At 51.9% G+C, this 14,348-nt stretch overlaps 3 protein-coding genes and 1 long non-coding RNA gene across 6 annotated transcripts in view; 2 read left to right on the top strand and 2 right to left on the bottom strand.

The window, feature by feature from the left end:
* LOC137846775 (uncharacterized) overlaps positions 1-14,348 on the top strand; it is a 174,139-nt gene that overhangs the window by 81,850 nt on the left and 77,941 nt on the right. The gene's annotated exons all lie outside the window — the stretch shown is intronic.
* The window catches only part of LOC137846765 (coiled-coil domain-containing protein 81-like), a 227,518-nt gene that overhangs the window by 142,235 nt on the left and 70,935 nt on the right, over positions 1-14,348 (bottom strand). The window lies entirely within an intron of this gene.
* On the bottom strand, positions 6,332-7,379 carry LOC137847250 (olfactory receptor 14A16-like). Its single transcript, XM_068665541.1, has one exon. The coding sequence runs from the start codon at positions 7,377-7,379 to the stop codon at positions 6,420-6,422; it is 960 nt and encodes a 319-aa protein (XP_068521642.1). The 3' UTR covers positions 6,332-6,419.
* Positions 12,220-13,843, top strand: LOC137847076 (olfactory receptor 14C36-like). The gene has a single exon (XM_068665331.1). It carries the CDS (start codon positions 12,709-12,711, stop codon positions 13,765-13,767), a length of 1,059 nt encoding a protein of 352 aa, XP_068521432.1. The 5' UTR covers positions 12,220-12,708; the 3' UTR covers positions 13,768-13,843.

Raw genomic sequence — 14,348 nt, 5'->3', positions numbered from 1 at the left:
AGAGCCCTGACACTTCCATGTGTGACACCAGGAACAACCCCCCACCCCATCCCCGTGAGATCCATCTCACCTGCCCTGCACAGGTTCCTTGCAAATGCCCCTGTCTGCTCCATCACCCTTCCCTGCCTTCCTGGACTGTATCAGCAATTGTGCCAGAGAGACCATAGAGCTTTCTGGGGACTTGGAATGACATCAAACGTGTCTTCCAGAAGAGGAAAGAGGAGGGTGGGAGAACTAAGGCTGGTCTCACCTCAGTCTCTGGCAAGGTGATGGGGCAAGCTTTTCCACAACCACCTCCAGGAACTTCAAGGACAAAAGTGGGATTGCTGAACCCACAGAGGAGGGGGAAGAAAGACATATGTTACTGAATGTAACATATGTCTTTTCCTGTCCTGTGGAGCCACAGCAACAGCTAGAAAGCAATTCATGGACTAAATGGATTCGTTGACCATTTTATGGACATTCCAGGGACGTGGCCCACGGACTATGGGAATGACATCTGTGCATTAATTGCTGGGTGATGATTAATGAAGATGCTTAGGAACGTCTGGAATCTGTGATGAAATAAATGGTATGGAATAAGAGGTTGATACTGTCCTGGTTATTTTTTTGTGATCTTCATGGCTTTCAGCCCAGCTCAGAGAGGTGGTTTCATCCTGCACAGTTGGACACAGAATGGATCAGTCAGAAGTCCACATGTGCTGTGTACATATGAGGCTTCAGTGTGCACATTGTGTACATGTGCTGAGGTGAACCTGAGTGAGCACAAATGCCCTCAGCAAGTGTCCATTCCTCATGCCGTGGAGAGTTGGAAAAACTAAGGCTGGTCAGCCTCACCTCAGTGCCTGGGAAGGTAATAGGGCAAACTTTTCCACAGCCACCTCCAGGCACTTGAAGGACAAAAACAGGATTGCTGAACCCATAGGGGAGGGGAAGGAAAGGGAAGCAAAGGGAAGCAAAGGGAAGAGAAGGTGCCTACCTGTCTTTAGCTTTGTCTCAGAGACTTCTTATAGCCAGAATGGTGCTATGTGGACTTCACAAATAGATGAGGCTGTGAGTGGGGCACTTTGCTGGACAATCAGGCCCAGTTATCATCCATGACACATAGTGCTGTCAGCCAGTTCTTAGTATCATCCCTCAGTGATCAGCACTTGTACCAGCATTGCTGAATGTCGTTATTAACACTATGAATGGATGGAGCACACTTTCAGATCTTTTCTGGATGGTGTCAAGCTCAGAGGAGCCGTTGATCAATCTTATCTATTCAGTCTACCTTGAGCAGAAGAATTGAAGAAGATAAAAATCAGAGGTCTCTTGGAATATTTATTTATTTATTTGTTTATTGTGATTCAATGACCTTTCCTTCAGAGAGCTCTCTGAAGACATAACAGGCAGAGGAAGAAGAAATGAGAGAGATTCAGAGGCAGAGATATGTCTTGTGTTACTATGACCACGGTAGATCCTGCACAGAATTATTCTATATTTGAAGCAGTGGTAGAAAATTCAATTCATAAAGTAAGGATAGAAGATTTACTTGATAAGCTTACTTTTTTATGCCTCAGGTCCTGGCTGACAATGACGGTGCCCGGTTAATAACCTGAGGTCTGTGGTGCCTCAGAAACTTAACAACCAGTAGGAAGCCTCTGGTCAGCTCAATCTCTGGAGCTGACAGGCCAGCAGCAGTAACATGGCTGGGGACAAGGCCTGTGAGGTGACTGCTTCCTGAAGCAGCTGATGTGTCAGCCCTTGCCTCCTGGTTCACATCTGTGCTTTTCCACTTACACCTGCCAGCATCCCTGATAAGCCAGCAGAAGGCACCTGCTTGGCACGCTGCTTGTGAGATACCCTCTGTCTGAGAGCCTGACAGGCCCCATGCAGGAAGAGGCCTTGGGTGTGGGTTTTCACATCCCTTCTGCCTGAGCACATGGTGGGACAGCAATGGGCACACAACTTGGTCACATCTACATGAGAAGCTGGAAGGCCAGCAGCAGGCATGTGGCGTCGAAGATCCTGGTGGTGGGAAATAGCAGGAGACGGACAAAAGTGGGACAAAGTGCTGCTAGGAAGGTGAAGAATGGGCATGGGGAGGAGGAAATGTCACTGAAAGGGTAGTGCTGTGGGACCTGACATCACCAAGAAGCAGTCTGTGGTCAGCCCATGCCACTGTGTTTCAAAGGACAGCCAGGGAGGATGGGCAGATATCAGTGAAAGTAAGGAAATGCCAGGGTGAGGCAAAGTGGAGAAGTGAAGTGTGTGCCTATAGCCTGCAGGGAGAATAGGTCAACAATTGGACAGTGCAGGACAGCCTGTGGTGATGAAGACCACATCTTTGTCCCCCTGGCTATGGCAGTTGTCTCTGCTACTGATGCTCACGAGGACACATGCTGTACTCGTGACACTGGGGCCTTGCAACCCAGTGGGGAGGCCAGCAGGTGTCATAGCATTGTCCTTCACACAGCATCACACACCCCACATCCCACTGCCCCAGGAAGAGCCCTGAGCCATGGGTGAGGGACAGGACCTCCCTGCCCAGGGGCTGGGGGCCAGGCCTTGGCCTTTCTGCTTCACCAAACAAACCAAGGCCTTTACTCAGCATCAGAGTCTCCTGCCCAGTGCCTTTGCCTACCTGCAATCATGGCCTCCAATTGTCTGCTGTAACAAGTCCATGGGGAGGCTTTGTCAGTAATGACCCTCACTGGGGCCCATTAATACTCTCAGACTCTTCAAAGTCTCCTTCTGACTTTTACTTCTCCTGCAGTTACATCATTCTCCTCTCACTACCTGAAGTTTATGGACTCAGCACCAAATGCACCATGGGGCTCATTACCATTCAGCCATTTTCATCCAGTCTTCCAGACTTGTACAGTTAATTAGTGAGGTTTCAAGAATGCAGTTTAAAGAGAAATTATTCAATGACCAGATTTCTAAGAGCATTTTCCTTATTTAAGATTATTTTCCATTAGTTTAGAGTTTTCAGAAGAACTGCTAGCATCATTCTCTAGTTGTCATAGATCCAAAGTGTCTCCTAAGGAGGTCTGTATGGGTGGAAAAGCAGTCCCTTGAAGTCCTAGACTGTATGGACAACCTTGCTGCTCAGCTCTCCATCCCCACCACTTCTCTCATCAGCCACCTGGGACTTGCATCACTTTTCCTTACACCAGACTTCTCCACTGAAGTCCACAAAAGGGTGTTACAGCATCATTTCACCAAGTCCCACCTCCTTTCTTCAGACAACTGGCTGCACACAGGCACAGTTTTTGATGTTGTTGTTATTAACATTTAACAACAAACAAGCAAACCCCAATGTCCTCACCAGTGAGCCAAATCCAAGTTGCCTCCAATGAGGTGCACCTTCCACAAGGGATGACTATACAAGAAATGTTTGACAGGGGTAGGAAATGATGAATAGAAATGCCATTGCAGAGTTGGGTGTAGGGTTGATGAGATAGGAGAGTGAAATACGGGCAAGCTTGAAGAGTCCTCAAGTTCAGAGAACCAACAGTGCAGGTGAGAGGTATCTGAATGATCAAAGAGTGAGGGGAGGGGAATCTGGAGAAGAATGGAAACTGCACATGTCCAGACAGTCTGCTGGAAAAGTGACTTCCAACATGGTCTGTTTCATAAAGCCAGGCGAAAATACCAGAAAGACTAGGGAGATGAAGTGCAGAGCATAAGAGACAGAGTCATGCAAGTACAGGGGAAGACTGGTATTTTTTCTCTTGCAGTAATAAACATCCAAGGGAAAAAAATGTCATGGGACAGCTCAAACATTGTATTAGAAGTGTTCAATCATTTCAGCTGATTGAAGTGTGCTGATTGAAGTGAAATGATTGAAACGGTTAAAAAAATGGGCCCATCTCAGGTCTTCAGCCCAACTCAGACCTAAAGCCTTAAAATTACAATTTTCTGTCTTGCATGGAGCCCAGTTACCATAAAACACTCCCTGCCCAGGACTGTTCATGCCACTCCTCAGTCTGGCACAGAGCAAATCTGTGACACGTCAAGCTCTCTTTCCTGTTGGAGGCCCAGATGATGTAGGCAATGTTATCTGAATTACCAAATGTGGGTATAGGTATAGCAAACTAAGGATCAATGGGGGACAATGTGATTGGTGAGAACTGATAATTGAGCAGGGGACTGCATGTAAAAAAAGGAAGGGATTACAGCGTCTTGAGGAGGAAGAATCCTGTGGAAGAGGAGGGGAGAGGGATGCAAGGGGCCAGCTGCGTGTGGATATGGGGCTGGTCAGGGCTGGTCTGGTCAAGCCCTGTGCCTGGTCACTGTCCTGCCCTCTCATTCAACTCTGTTGCTGGCTATTTGCTGTGTGAGTGTGCTCACTCCTGGGTGTGTTGGGGGTGAATCATACAATCATGGAACCACATAGCCATGTGTGCATCTGCACCCATGGGTAATTGCTGCTGGGGATGCGTGGAGCACTGGTGACCTTCAGAGCAGATCAGGCTGAGGTGGGGAATGGGATGGGGCCAGGTGTGTTGCTCATGGCTCTGTGTGTGCTGGTGGTAGTGTGGTGGCTGTGAAGGTGCTGCTCCTTGTTGGAGTTGGTCTGAGTGTGATCGGCTGTGTCCATGCCCTGTGTGCACATCTGTGTATTTATGAGAGTGTGTGTTTGTGCATGCAGTTGTGTGTGCCTGTGTGCACAAGAGTGTTGGAAATTGTGAGAGAATTTCTCCAGGGTCCTGATGCTTGACACTGGGCTGCATCTTAGGGCTGAGGGACATTTTTGAGGTCCCAAAAGGCACAGGGAAGTGAAAGGGGCATAAGCATGCTATGGATATGCTCCCTTTTCCTGTGGAGCATACAAAGGCATCCGGCCATGGACAGGCCCAAGGAGAGGGCTCATCCTTCCTGCAGTCACCACTGCACTACAGTCCTTGGGGTGGACCCAAGCTGAGGACTTGTTGATGACTCTTGGGCTGAGGTTCAGCACGCAGGCTGGGGGAGACTGTCTCATGGACATGTGTTGGACACAACCTGAGAAACAGCAGCAAATTGATATGGCTGCTGGGCCATGTTTCCATCAGTCAAAGCCCTGACACAGGGCACAGGCATTGCTTTTGATGCCATCCAATGAGAAAGATGGTTGCATTAAGGCCTGGAGAATATAGGTCACTAGTTTTTTCCTCAGCCACTTCCTAGGCTTGGCAAAGCACCAGGGAACCATGGAGTTGTGGCTCTGCATCATAAGAAGCATAGAACCTTAGAATTATTAAGGTTGGAAAAGACATCCAAGATCTTCTGGTCCAACCATCCCCCTACCACCAATATCACCCACTAAGCCATGTCCCTAAGTACTACATCCAACCTTTTCCTCTGCACAGCTTTCAGGCCAGGCTGTCCCAAGCCTGTAGCGTTGCATTGGGGTTATTGTGAGCAAAGGGCAGGACCCGGCACTTAGCCGTGGTGAACCTCATCCCACTGACCTCTGCCCATTGATCCAACCTGTCCAGGTCCCCCTGCAGGGCCTTCCTATACTCCAGCAGTTTGACACTTCCCTCCACCTTGGTGTCATCTGCAAACTTACTGAGGGTGCACTCAATTGCCTCATCCAAATCATCAATAAAGATGTTAAAGAGGGTGGGCCTCAACACCAACCCCTGGGGAACACCACTAGTGACCAGTCACCGGTTGGATTTCACTCCGTTCACCACTATACTCTGGGCCCGGCCACACAGCCAGTTTTTAACCCAGCAAAGCGTGTACCTGTCCAAGCCATGGGCTGCCAGCTTCTCCAGGAGAATACTGTGGGAGACCATGGCAAAGGCCTTGCTGAAGTCTAGGTAGACTATGTCAACAGGCTTTCCCTCATCCCCCAGACACGTCACTGGTCATAGAAGCAGATGAGGTTGGTCAGGCTGGACTTGCCTTTCTTGAACCCATACCGACTGGGTCTGATCCCCCGGTGGTCCCGCATATGCTGCATGATTGCATTCAAGATGACCTGTCCCATCACCTTTCCTGGCACCGAGGTCAGGCTGACAGGCCTGTAGTTCCCTGGGTCCTCTTTATGACCTTTCTTAAAGATGGGCATCACGTTAGCAAGTCTCCAGTCATCTGGACCTCTTTGGAGGACCATGACCACTGATAGATGATGGAAAGTGTCTGATAGGTGATGGAAAGTGACACAAGCTTCTGGAAAGCTTGGCAACAACCTTGAAAAAACAGCCAAGCCTTCAGACAGTGCACTGCAGAGATCCCATTTTATTTTGCAGATACTATGTAAGAGTCAGCTCTGACCTTTTGTTGGACACATATTTGTAGAGCCTCAAGAAAAAACAGACAAGTAGGGTAAAAAAGAGATATTACTCTAAGAGCACAATAAATCAAATGATACCAAAGAGAAAAATAACAATATTGACAATGAAAAAAGGACCAGGCCTGAGGGGTGGTACTAAGTTAAGTCATTTCTGGAAAAAGAGGGGAAATTTGTCACTATTCAGAAGTATCCATGAAATCATTTTCCTAATAGCCCACTTGAGCTCCTTGTTCCTCATGCTGTAGATGAAGGGGTTCAATGTCGGAGGCATCACCGAGTACAGAGCTGTCACCACCAGGTTTAGGTATGGAGAGGAGATGGAAGGGGGCTTCAGGTAAGCAAAAAAGCCAGTGCTGATAAACAGGGAGACCACAAACAGGTGAGGGAGGCACGTAGAAAAGGCTTTGTGCCGCCCCTGCTCTGAAGGCATCCTCAGCACAGCCCTGAAGATCTGCACATAAGAAAAAAGAATGAAAACAAAACACATTGACGCTAAACAGGCACCAATCACAAGCACCCAAAAACTCCTCAGGTAGGAGCGTGAGCAGGAGATCTTCAGGATCTGGGGGATCTCACAGAAGAACTGGTCCACAGAATTTCCTCCACAGAGGGGCAGGGAAAATGTATTGGCAGTGTGCAGCAGACCATAGAGAAAAGTACTGCCCCAGGCAGCTGCTGCCATCTGGGCACAAGCTCTGCTGCCCAGGAGGCTCCCGTAGTGCAGGGGCTTGCAGATGGCAATGTAGCGGTCATAGGACATGACAGTGAGAATAAAATACTCTGCTGATATCAGAAAGGGAAAAAGAAAGACCTGTGCAACACATCCTGCATAGGAGATGGCCCTGGTATCATGAAGGGAATTGGCCATGGCTTTGGGGACAGTGGTAGAGATGGATCCGAGGTCGAGGAGGGCGAGGTTGAGGAGGAAGAAGTACATGGGGGTATGGAGGCGGTGGTCGCAGGCTACAGCTGTGAGGATGAGGCCGTTGCCCAGGAGGGCAGCCAGGTAGATGCCCAGGAAGAGCGCGAAGTGCAGGAGCTGCAGCTCCCGTGTGTCTGTGAATGCCAGGAGAAGGAACTCAGTGATGGAGCTGCTGTTGGACATCTGATCCTCCTGGACAAAGGGGACTACCCAAGGAAGACAAGACAGTGATAGTTAGGAGAGACAACCTATTTCTCTTCCCATCCAAACACCCCTACAGTGACTTTCCCCTTTCTGAGGCATTTGTGTTGATCCCTTGCTTGATGTTTGGTTGGTGTTGGAGGAATGTGCCCCTGGGAGCAGCGGTCTCTGCTGTGGGTGCTGGAGGATTCAGACCTGTCCTACAGCTCTACATGAAAAGAAACCAGGCGTGATCTCTGATTAAATCTCTCTCTGATATATATGGACTTCACAGCATTACCACTCTCAACACTCTATACTGATGTACTTGTGATTTACTTTGTTCCAGTTGTGTCTCACTCTGAAGCATTTTTGGAGGGTAGAAAACCCTGGCAGTTGTAAGGTATACCAGGTGAGCTCTTGTGAGTCCCGGAAGGCAAAGTGACTGTCCTTAGTGCAGTGAGGTTAGCCAATTTTCATCTACCCTGGTCTCAGCCAAACTCCTCTATGTCTCAGTCGAGTTACCCACATTGAGCTGCTCAATGATTGCGAAATTGGAAAAAAAACTCTCTGGAAGGAGATGCAGCTCTGTCCCAGCCTCGGTGCCCAGAGCCCCACAGGTTAGAAGGGGAGCTGTGGGCACCTTCCGCCTATGGACACATATGATTGGTGGGACCCAGAGGGTCAGTGCTTGACTTGCAGCCCCATCTCCCCATCTGCAGGGAGCCATAAAGCAAGAACAGCAGCTGCAGCTCCAAGAAGAGAGAGGAATAGCACAGGGCTTCTGCCAGAGGAAGCAAGGCAGGGGACTAACAGGAACTGAGAAATGTCTGCTGTGAGTGAGGTCCTGCTACTGAGATTGTGAGTCATCTCCTGAATCCTGTAGGCTATAGCACAGGAAGAGAGGTGCCAGAGTACTCTGTTAGCACTGTCCTACCATTGCCTGCCCATGGCTCTGCTGCCTGCAGCTGTCCCTGCCTGCAGCTGGGTCTCTGTCCCCACACCTCCTGCCTGCAGACCACAGCCCCCATCCCACCTGCTGGGTGCTCAGCTCTGCCCTGCAGACACTTCCTGGCAGCAAGGTTCTGCCCAGGGGCAGCTCGCTGGGGGCACGTCCTAGAGCCCAGGGCACACAGACCCTGCTGACAGTGCACATGTGTTGGTGGAGCTTTCTGTGGGTTAAGGGACAGCGAAGAGACTTAATGGGGTATCCTTATTAACCTCCTTATAAAGGCTCAGGAGTATCTGAATCTTCTGGGAAATAAGAGCCTTTACTTAGTTTTCCAGTGAGCCAGAGAAGAGAAAACTGAAAGCAGAGTCTGAGGAAATCTGTGACTGAAGCAGCCAACCCCTGCCCTGACTATCCTCTTACAAAGACCCCTTGGATACACTCCGGTTGTGCTGTGGATCCGTGAGCAGGCTGCCCCAGGCAGCAGCCTCCCACCAGCAGCAGGACCCTGCCCTGCCAGGGGGGCTCCTTCCACCCGCAGCTTCTCCCCGCAGCGCCCTGGGCAGCTCCCCGGGCAGGCTGAGTGCTGAGCCTGGCAGGCGGCAGAGGCCCTGCCCCGCCACACAGCCCCTGGGCCACAGCAGGGACCCTGCTCTGCACCACAGCCCTGGACACCCCTGCCTGCACCCCCAGCTTCTCCTGCCTCCACGAACTGCGGCTGCATTGCCCTCCAGCCAGAGACTTACCGGCTGCAGGGCTGGGAAGTCTTCTCCCGCAGGGAGCTCTGGGCATGCTGCCACTTCTGCCTGCCTTTAAGCACTGTGTCTCTGCAGGCAGTGCCCCCAGCCCTGCTGCGCTGTGCAGAGGAGCTGCTCCTGGGCAGAGCTGTCTATTTGCCACACTGCCCGCTTGTCAGGAGCTCCCCTTGGGCCCAGGAGCCCGGCCCAGCTCAGCAGCAGAGGCCCAGCCCAAGGGCTCCCTTGCTCTGCCCCCCACCAGGCTCCCTGCACATGGCCCTGGGGCTTCAGGGGGAACCTGCTGGCAAACAGCCTGAAGGGATCTCTGGGGTTCCTTCCCTCACATGGGTACCCACTCTTCTTGACAGCAGTGTTCTCGAGTAGTTGGGTGTTCCCCAAGGAGGCATGCCTAGAGATGCCCTAGAGATAAGGGCATCCCCAGCGTCAGGACCCAGGAGTCCTGGCTGACACATTGTCCCCTGAACTCAGAGGGACACTCAGGCAGGGCTCTCAGAGCAGCCAACAGCTTTGTCCAGCCTCCCCCCAAAGCTTTGGACAGCTGACAGCCCCTGGGCCACCCCTTGCGAAGGGGCTCCTGACACCCTTACCTTTGGAGGAGAGCTGCAGGAGCACTGGGAACATGGAAGTCAGGCCAGAGGTCATGGTCACCCTCCAGCAGCCCTCCATCTCACTTGCTGCTGGCCCTCAGCTCAGGACAAGGGATGCCCGCCCTGGCTCCTCAACCACAGCTCCTCTGCAAGGTGCCCCTGCTCCTCCACCCGTCAGCGAGGGTCGCCCAGTGCAAGCTTGCTGCCTGCTGACCCCACTCGTGGCCACAGAAGGACAGCGCTGGGGAGCACCCAAGCAGTGCCCAGCAGGGACCAGGCCTTGCAGGGAAGTGCCGGCACTGCCACTGCTCCAGTGATGATATCCTGGTGATGCAGTGCACCCCCTGTGACATCAACACATGACATTTGAAGTCCTATAAGGTCAGCAGCAAAGAGACAAAGCAACCTGGGAGAGAAATGAGGGGTTTGCCTTCTTCTCCTGAGAAAAAGATACCTCCCTTCTACCCTGTTATATTCCAGCATTTCCTGACAAATCTGACAAAGTCCAGTGGCTGTCAGGTGTTGCTGACCACTAGAGCAGGCTACCCAGAGATGCATCCAGCCTAGCGTTGAATGCCTCCAGGGACGGGGCATCCTCAGCCTCTCTGTACAACGTGTTCCAATGCCTCACCTTCCTCTGAGTGAAAAAATTCCTCCTAATACTTAACCTAAATCTCCCCCATCTTAGTTTAAAACCATTCCCCCTTGTCCTATTGCTATCAACACATGTAAACAGGCATTCCCTCTCCTGTTGAGGTCTCCCTGAGCCTTCTCTTCTCCAAGCTAAACAAGCTCAGTTAGAATCATAGAATCATAGAATATCCTGAGTTGGAAGGGACCCTTAAGGATCATCAAGTCCAACTCTTGACACCGCACAGGTCTACCCAAAAGTTCAGACCATGTGACTAAGTGCACAGTCCAATCTCTTCTTAAATTCAGACAGGCTCGGTGCAGTGACCACTTCCCTGGGGAGTCTGTTCCAGTGTGCAACCACCCTCTCTGTGAAGAACCCCCTCCTGATGTCAAGCCTAAATTTCCCCTGCCTCAGCTTAACCCCGTTCCCACGGGTCCTGTCACTGGTGTTAATGGAGAAAAGGTCTCCTGCCTGTCGACACCCCCTTACGAGGAAGTTGTAGACTGCGATGAGGTCTCCCCTCAGCCTCCTCTTCTCCAGGCTGAACAGGCCCAGTGCCCTCAGCCGTTCCTCGTACGTCTTCCCCTCCAGGCCTTTCACCATCTTCGTAGCCCTCCTCTGGACACTCTCCAACAGTTTCATGTCCTTTTTATACTGTGGTGCCCGGAACTGCACACAGTACTCGAGGTGAGGCCTCACCAGCGCAGAGTAGAGCGGGGAAGTTCCCTCAACCTTCCTGTATAGGAGGGGTGCTCCAGCCCTCTGATCATCTGAGTGGCCCTCCTCTGGACCCGTTCCAAGAGCTCCACATGGTTCTTGTGCTGGGGGCCCTAGGCCTGCATGCAGTATTCCTGGTGGGGTCTCACAATAACAGAGTAGAAGGGGACAATCACCTTCCTCTCCCTCCTAACCACTTTTCTGACCCTGTCAGGATTCTCATGCATTTGACATCACAAAGAAAAGGTGGTGTCTCCTTCCCTGTGAGGAATAACCCTAAGCACCAGTACAGGCTGAGTAGAGGGGGAGGATCACCTCCCTTGGCCTGCTGGCGACACTCTTCTGAATGGACCCAGAATCCCGTTGGCCTTCTTGTCCACAAGGGCACACTGCTGGCTCATGGTCAGCCTGCTGTCCCCCGGGACTCCCAGGTCTTTCTCTGCAGAGCTGCTCTCCAGCAGGTCATTCCCAGCCTGTACCGGTGCTGGCGGTTTTCCTCCCTAGGAAGAAGACAGGACCCTGCACTTGCCCTTGTTGAACTTCTTGGGGTTTCTCTCAACCTATCTCTCCAGCGTGAATGGCAGCACAGGCCTCTGGGGTATCAGCCACTCCTCCCAGCTTTGTGTCATCAGCAAAGCTGCTGAAGGTACACTCTGTTACATCATCCACTTCACTGAGAAATAAGTTGAACAACAGAGAGGAACTTTGGCACGTCCCATAGCCCTGCACACAGGTAGGGCAATTGCTGCTGCAGGAATCAGTCAGCACAGTGTTTAGAGAGGGCCAGTCAGTGTTTGCTTTGTCTGCTAGCAAGTGTTTTCCCCAGGAGGGACCCTGCTGCCTTCCAGGATCCGTGAGCCCTGAAGCCCAGGGCCATGTGCAGGGAGCCTGGTGGGGGGCAGAGCAAGGGAGCCCTTGGGCTGGGCCTCTGCTGCTGAGCTGGGCCGGGCTCCTGGGCCCAAGGGGAGCTCCTGGCAAGCGGGCAGCGCTGCAGAGAGACAGCTCTGCCCAGGAGCAGCTCCTCTGCACAGCGCAGCAGGGCTGGGGGCACTGCCTGCAGAGACACAGTGCTTAAAGGCAGGCAGAAGTGGCAGCATGCCCAGAGCTCCCTGCGGGAGAAGACTTCCCAGCCCTGCAGCCGGTAAGTCTCCGGCTGGAGGGCAATGCAGCCGCAGTTCCTGGAGGCAGGAGAAGCCGGGGGTGCAGGCAGGGGTGTCCAGGGCTGTGGTGCAGGGCAGGGTCCCTGCTGTGGCCCAGGGGCTGTGTGCCGGGGCAGGGCCTCTGCCACCTGCCAGGCTCAGCACTCAGCCTGCCCGGGGAGCTGCCCAGGGCGCTGCGGGGAGAAGCTGCGGGTGGAAGGAGCCCCCCTGGCAGGGCAGGGTCCTGCTGCTGGTGGGAGGCTGCTGCCTGGGGCAGCCTGCTCACAGCTCCACAGTGCAAGCAGGATGTATCCAAGGGGACTTTAAAAGAGCAGGGATAAAGTTGAGAATTCCTCGTTCACTCTTACTCTCTGCTTACATTTTTCTCTTTGCCTAAGTGAGAATAGAAATAAAGTCTGCTATTTCAGGAGAGAGGCATTTTTACATAGAGGTAGGGATTTTCAGTGAGAGATGGATTAATTTTTTCTCAGAGATCCCTCTCCTCATTATCACTGTCTTTTCTTCCTTGGATCATCCCTTTCTCTAGGATGTCTCAGATGTCCAACAGCAGCTCCATCACCGAGTTCCTCCTCCTGCCATTTGCAGACACACGGGAGCTGCAGCTCCTGCACTTCGTGCTCTTCCTGGGCATCTACCTGGCTGCCCTCCTGGGCAACGGCCTCATCCTCACCGCTGTAGCCTGCGACCACCGCCTCCACACCCCCATGTACTTCTTCCTCCTCAACCTTGCCCTCCTCGACCTGGGCTGCATCTCCACCACTGTCCCCAAAGCCATGGCCAATTCCCTCTGGGCCACCAGGACCATCTCCTACACAGGATGTGCTGCACAGGTCTTTTCATTTATCTTCTTGATATCAGCAGAGTATTTCCTTCTCACCATCATGTCCTATGACCGCTATGTTGCCATCTGCAAGCCACTGCAGTACGGGAGCCTCCTGGGCAGCAGAGCTTGTGCCCAGATGGTAGCAGCTGCCTGGGGCAGTGGCTTTCTCTATGCTTTGATGCACACTGCCAATACATTTTCCCTGCCCCTCTGCCAAGGCAATGCCGTGGACCAGTTCTTCTGTGAAATCCCCTCCGTCCTCAAGCTCTCTTGCACAGACTCCTACCTCAGGGAAGCTGGGCTTCTCACGTTCACTTCCTTTCTGGGTTTTGGATGCTTTGTTTTTATTGTTCTGTCCTATGTGCAGATCTTCAGGGTTGTTCTGAGGATCCCCTCTGAGCAGGGCCGGCACAAAGCCTTTTCCACATGCATCCCTCACCTCTCCGTGGTCTCACTCTTTTTCAGCACTGTCATATTTGCCTACCTGAAGCCACTCTCCATCTCCTCCCCAAACCTGAACCTCGTTGTGGCAGTTCTGTACTCAGTGCTGCCTCCAGTATTGAACCCCTTCATCTACAGCATGAGGAACCAGGATCTCAGGGATTCAATATGGAAACTGTTGATTGGGTTTTTATCTGTGGCCACAGGCTGTCTACCTTTTTCTGCAAATGACTCCCAGCATATGTCACGACAGGCACTCTTGCCTTTCTCTTTGGTGTTTGTTGATTTATTTGGTTGTTTTTCCTTTGTGTCCTTGTTGTAATGTTGTCTACACAGAAAAGCCCTTCACTTTCTTCTACCTGATTATTCCCTTGTCTGTGTGACCTATGGTTTCAGTAAAAAAAAGGCTCTTTGTATTTAATCAAAATAAATGAGGCTGGAGCAATTTCTTTCTCTGAGACCTGTTTTCAGTGGATTAATGAACAGGAATAGTAAACCTTCTTCTCTCTGCAGCAGGTCAGGGCAGGCTGCCCTGGCCCTGGGGTGGCAGGAGATGCCTGAAGACCCCCAGGAATGGTACGGAGGGGCTGAAGGCCTCTGAGGGTTTGCTGCAGAGGAGAACGGGACACAGCAGGGGACACTGACCTCTGTATGCTTGTGCCATGGTACCAACATGAACTATTCCTGCTGAAGTTACAGTTAAAGAGGAAACAAAGGTAACACAGAGCCACTGCTGAATTTATCAGGAGAAGCTGTATACAGGTCAGAGTTTGTTAGCTTGTCGTCTTTGGCCTGACCCAAATGATGGGGGAGGTCTTTCCCAATCTACATGGCTCTATGGTTCTATGATTCTATGAGTCTAACATAAGTCACAGTCATTGGAAGGCAGCCACTGCAGTCTGG

Source organism: Anas acuta, chromosome W (genome assembly GCF_963932015.1).
Source record: "Anas acuta chromosome W, bAnaAcu1.1, whole genome shotgun sequence".
Lineage (NCBI taxonomy): Eukaryota > Metazoa > Chordata > Aves > Anseriformes > Anatidae > Anas > Anas acuta.
This window is presented reverse-complemented; position numbering and strand designations above follow the sequence as displayed.